Below are 5,865 nucleotides of genomic sequence, written 5' to 3' on the forward strand. Positions count from 1 at the left end.
CAGCCGAAGTCGAACGAACCCTTAGCCAGTGAGCCACCCAGGCGCCCCTAATTCTATGCCCACATACCTGTGTGGGGTGGGCCTTGTTATCCCAATTTAACAAAACCAGGAATTGGGGAGGACAGGCCTGGAACCCTGGGCTTTGGATGCCAGAAGGGAAATGGAGCAGGCGAGGTGACTCCCTAGCCCTGGAGAAGGGGGGCTGTGAGCTGCATGAACTCTCTGACCTGAAGTTCCCTCATCAGGTAAAAAATGGGATCAATAACAGCCTTCCCTCACAGGGTGGTTGGGAGAAATAAGTAAATGCCCACCCCCTGCCCGGCACACACTACGTTCTCCACCTACAGCAGCCCTACTGTTGTCGTTAAAGTTATTATTATATAATCCAGTTCCTCACAGGCATGTCCACAGACCTTATCTCATTTACTTCTCACGGCCACCCTGGGGGTAGCTATTACCCTTCCTATTTTACAAATAAGGAAAATGAGGCTCCAGGAGGGGCAATGAGGGGCCAAACAGTCCCCAAACCACTGGTGGCAGAGCCTGAAATAGAAGCAGGAGGCCCCCAGTATGGAGTCAGTGTTCCATTTGAAGATTCTTGGATTTCCAAGGAAAGAGGGCTTGTCCTGCCCCAGGCACCCTGCCCTCCTCACCAGTGCCTCACTTTCCAGTGGCCTCATTCTCTCCACCCAGCAAGAGCCAGCGACTAGCCCAAGGTCACTCAGCGGGCGGTGACCTGACTCAGGAACCCAGGCCTTAAGACTGCAGATCTTGAAACCTCTGAGCTACTGGGGGTAGATTATTAGGAAGAACCCCCAACATGCTGGTCCTTTCCTGGTCCTCTAAGACTGACCCTGCGGATAGACAAATAAATAACATTTTTGTGTTCAAGATACTGAGCCTCTGCAAATAACCTAAAACTGCAAACAGATAAACAAGAACCATCAGAATAATACGTCAACCATCACGTTGCGGGTGGGAGTGGGAGGGCAGCCACAGCCCCTCAGTGCCTACTGTGTGCCAGGCCCTAAGCCCTACCTACCTTCTCTCAATATCTCACGCAAGACTTACGACAATCCTGCAATGCACGCGTGGCCCATTTTATAAACGAGAAAACCAAGCCCAAAGATATGAAGTCACTTGCCCAAGGTCACTGAACTAGAAAGTGACCGGCCCAATGTGAACACTCTTCTGGCCAACCGCCTATCAGAGCTCTCACCACGTCCGCAAGACAGGGAGAGCGAGAGGGGCCTGGCCAGGGGTGCAGCAGTCAGTTTGCACCTAACGATTTTAGAATTCGCGAGTAGAAAACGATTCTGTATGTCTCCTCCAGGGGAGACAGCTGAGGCTGGCGCTGGGGGTGACCTCTCGGCGTACGGTCCTGTCCTGTCCACGGTGCCCCTCGACCCGCCTTGACAGTCCCTGAGAGCGTGAGCGGAGCAGGGAGGGAGCGGTTCAACACTCAGGCTGGCCGGGAGCGGGAGGGGCTCGCAGCCCCCGTTACCCAAAGAAATCCCGCTCTTAAAAGATGAACAGCCTCTGCGCCTTGCCTCTCGGGCACCCCGATCCCCACACCTGCCGTGCCACGGGCGGGTCCCCACGCGCGACCATAGTCCCGTCCATCCTGCAACGAATTTCGAGGGGCTGGATCCCCGCTCCCCACCGGGGGACCCTGGGTCCCTAGACCAGCTGGGCCAGGCACGCGTGGGCTTCGGGGGGTCACACCTCGGTCCGCCTGGCGGGAGCCGGCGACTGCCTCCAAAGTGGCCCGAGCGGGGGCGAATTCTCCCCACGCGGGTCGGCGTCCTCGGGAGCGCGGCACACGCGGCGGGCTCCCCTCACGCGGCGCGCTGGGAGCGCGGAGCTCGTGCGGGGTAGTGCGCTCCTTTCGTTGCTGCCGCGGCGGTGGAGAGTCCAAGACGCTTCCGCGGATTCCACAGGGTCATTCCGGACTTGCCACTCCATTGCAATGGAGAGGATTCGCATGGTTTGGTTTTTGCCCAGATGACAAAATTTGGAAGAAAACGAAACCCCCCTCAGCAAGAGGCAATCTCACCGGCAGAGCGCCCTGGCCCGCCCCGCGCTGCGGCCGGGGAAGCGGCCCCGGCCGGGAGGAGCGGGGAGCGTCTGCTAATTGCAGCTTCGTTAGATTTCGGGTTTGGGAGGCTGCGGTTCGGGCGCTAATATCCGCCGCCCATTATCCCGGCTAATAAATTTGACCTATTGTTCGTTTGTTAAAATGATGTCACCTTGGAACAGTCCCTAAGCTCCTATTTCCATGAATTAGGCCTTTATTGAAAGCCGGGAGCCAATGGGAGGAGAGAGGCTTGTTGATCGCAGCCAATGGCTGCGGCGGGAGAGGAATTAGCAGCGGAAACTCCAGGTTCGGTTCAAGAAAGATGACACAGAGCCTGTCGGGCCCGCGCACTCTTGGCAAAGTTTCAGTGCAACGAGAGGCGCCGGGCGCTCCATGGCCGCGCCGTAACAGGGACCCAGCCGCCTCCCCGCCCAGCCCAGCCCAGCCCTTCCGCCCGCCCAGGATGGAGGCGCCCGCCAGTGCGCAGACCCCGCACCCGCACGAGCCCATCAGCTTCGGCATCGACCAGATCCTCAACAGCCCGGACCAGGACAGCGCACCGGCCCCGCGGGGCCCCGACGGCGCCAGCTACCTGGGAGGGCCCCCCGGGGGCCGTCCGGGCGCCACATACCCGTCTCTGCCCGCCTCCTTTGCCGGCCTCGGCGCGCCCTTCGAGGACCCGGGATCTTACAGTGTCAACCTGAGCCTGGCGCCCGCCGGAGTGATCCGAGTGCCAGCGCACAGGCCGCTGCCCGGGGCCGTGCCACCGCCTCTGCCTAGCGCGCTGCCCGCCATGCCCTCCGTGCCCACGGTCTCCAGCCTGGGCGGCCTCAATTTTCCCTGGATGGAGAGCAGCCGCCGCTTCGTGAAAGACCGCTTCACAGGTGAGCAGGGCGAGCGAACAAGCGCCGGGCCTTGGCCCTCCCGGGGCCAGAGGCGCCGCGCCCTAGGTGCTCCACTCCGGGAAACGATTCCGGAGGCCCAAGCGCGACGGAGGCCTTAGTGCCCGGGGCCCCGGGCTACCGTAGGGGGAGGAAAATCAGGGAGTTTCGGGGAAATAAGCCTACGCCCAGGGGAAGAGGGGAGTATCTCCCAACCGGCTTGGTGCCGCTGGGGACGCGGGGGACCAACGAAATAGCGGAGCACCCTGCGCCCAACCGGGCGGCACGGGGTCCGCGTGGGGCCTGAAAGGCAGTCGAGCCGGGCTGGGCTTAAGGGGGCCTCGTGTGTCTCCGCAGCGGCGGCGGCGCTCACGCCCTTCACCGTGACCCGGCGCATCGGCCACCCTTACCAGAACAGGACACCGCCCAAGCGTAAGAAGCCGCGCACGTCCTTTTCTCGGGTGCAGATCTGCGAGCTGGAAAAGCGCTTCCACCGCCAGAAGTACCTGGCCTCCGCCGAGAGGGCGGCGCTCGCCAAGTCCCTCAAAATGACGGACGCGCAGGTCAAGACCTGGTTCCAAAACCGGAGGACCAAATGGCGGTGAGAGAGGCCCGGCTCAGCCCGTCTTGCACCCGCCCTTCACCTTGCCCCGCGCCGCAGCCTTGCGCTCTCCCCATTCTGGGCTACCGGCTACCCGCCCTCCCAGGGCTGCGCCTTCCCACTCCTTCCCAAATTTTATCTCCCTTGTCTCCTTCCCGCCGGCCTGTTTCTCTCCCCACTCTCTCGCGCCTCGGCTTCTCCTCCATTCCCATCCCTGTATCGCTCTCGTGCGCCTCTCCAACTCTCCGTGTTTTCTTCCGCTTCTGGGGCCGCTCAGTTTCCTCTCACCTGCACCTTCACCAGCATCCACCCCACCCCCCCCCCCCCACCCTTGGGTCTCTCGCACTTTCCTTCTCCCTCCCACCAGCCCTCTCGGATCTCCGACAGTCCGCGCGGGCTCCGTGTTCCCCCTGTGGCTCCCCATCCTGACTCCAGCCCCGTTTTTATCCGATCCCTATTTCCATACAACCCGTGAACGGCGAAGCGATCGCGTTTAGGAAGAGAGGTGCGAGAAGGGCCTGGGAGAACTGGATGAGGCTGACCTGGCCCAGGGACACCGCGCGGGCAGTGCAGAGCCAGCCCTCCCACCCGCGAACCCTAGCGTCCCGACTGCCCGCAGGGCTGAGTCAGTTACACGCATGCCCTGCCCTTGTTGTCCCGCAAAAGAAACATCTTTGTTGTTGGCGAAGCCACAATACGCGGACGTGCAGGTGGGCGGCGGGCGGAGTCCCTTCCCCACGACCGCCCGGCACACAACAAAAATAAACGATGCCAACCCACTCCCCGGACGCGCGGGCCTCGGGCGCACAGCGCCAGCAGGGGTGCAGACGGGTCCTGCGCCTCGAGGCTCCCGGCTGGCCTCCGCTCCCGGGAGGGCTGGGGCCCCGCCGGCGGCCCCGCAGTGCCGGGTGCATGACGGTGCTGTCCCTCTCCCTCCCCCGGTGCAGGCGGCAGACGGCGGAGGAGCGGGAGGCGGAGCGGCAGCAGGCGAGCCGGCTCATGCTGCAGCTGCAACACGACGCCTTCCAAAAGAGCCTCAACGACTCCATCCAGCCCGACCCTCTCTGTCTGCACAACTCGTCGCTGTTTGCTCTGCAGAATCTGCAGCCCTGGGAGGAGGACAGCTCCAAGGTCCCCGCTGTCACTTCTCTGGTGTGAGCCACGGATCGCCAAGGATCGCCAAGGATCGCCGCCCCCACCCGGCGGGGCGCCCCGGGCCCCCAGCCGGGCTGGGGGGACCCGAGGCCGAGAGGGACAGGGGCCTCCGAGCTCCAGTAGGCCCCGGGGCGCGGCCGCATCCCCGCCGGCCGCGGAGGGGGGCTGGGCCCGGGCTCCGCGCGGCTGCACAATCCGAGCCCCCGCCCCGCGCCCAGTCCCGCCCCAGGCCCGGGCCTGACAAAGAAAGCGCCTTACGTTTCTCCGCCCCTCGCCCGCACCCCCCCGGGCCGGGCGCCTGTATTATACTTTGTACTTTTGCCCAAACGTGTAAATAATAAAAGTTTTGGCTTTTTTCTTTAGAAACCGGCCACCTGCTTCCCCCGCGGGGGCCGCTAGAGGAGGGGCGGCCGACCAGGTGGCTGGGGGGGAGCGCCAGGGCTGGGGCACCCTGCGTTTAGGCTGGGTCCACTCCTCTCCTTTTCCGTTCCTTTTATTTAAGTCGTTTTATTTAATAAAAAAGTTAGCTATTTCACTTAACGCCGCTTTTATTTCGTTTTCGTTCCAATAATGCTCGGCGAGGCCGGCCCTGCGCCCCACCCTTTCGGCGGTGGAGGCCGAGCCGCAGTGTACCGGGGCGCATCCACATCTCCAAGCTTCGTCGGTTTTCGCCTCAGCTCCGACCCCGGCCCCGGGCCCCGCGGAGGATCCGCGGTGCAGGTCAGTGCGTGCCGGCCGCCGGCAGTTTGGGTGCCGGCGGTGTAAGGCGGACGTGGGAAGGGCACTCTAGGCCCAGAGGTCGCAGGCCTGTGCCAGGCAGGGTTGGGGATCACAGGCCCCGGGTGGGCCAACAGGTCGTCAGTAGCCGGGCCCACCTAGGAGGTGAGAGGCCCCGCGACCTTGAACTTCTAAGAACTCGAAGCCCGCACCCCCGTGCCCACTGTCCTCTTTTTCCAGTGAGGCCTCGGGTCTTGGGCGGACGGAAGGACTGGCTATGGGGGATCTGGGCGCACTGTGGGCGGGCCGTGGGCACAGAATCGGCACGCTTCCTGGTCTCCAAACGCTCGGCGTCTGAGGAGTAAGTGCGGGCCACAAATTCAGAACACCTGCACCCTTTTGGGTTGCGTGGGACCACAGGTGGAGCGTGGCGT

General features: G+C 63.2%; 1 protein-coding gene across 1 annotated transcript; it reads left to right on the plus strand.

The window, feature by feature from the left end:
* Window positions 1-2,399: 2,399 nt before the first annotated feature.
* On the plus strand, window positions 2,400-4,717 carry TLX3 (T cell leukemia homeobox 3). Its single transcript, XM_060633970.2, has 3 exons — window positions 2,400-2,961; window positions 3,316-3,559; window positions 4,507-4,717. The coding sequence occupies exons 1-3, from the start codon at window positions 2,400-2,402 to the stop codon at window positions 4,715-4,717; spliced, it is 1,017 nt and encodes a 338-aa protein (XP_060489953.1).
* Window positions 4,718-5,865: the final 1,148 nt, after the last annotated feature.

The sequence above is a fragment of the Panthera onca genome, chromosome A1 (assembly GCF_046562875.1).
Source record: "Panthera onca isolate mPanOnc1 chromosome A1, mPanOnc1 haplotype 2, whole genome shotgun sequence".
Classification (NCBI taxonomy): Eukaryota; Metazoa; Chordata; class Mammalia; order Carnivora; family Felidae; genus Panthera; species Panthera onca.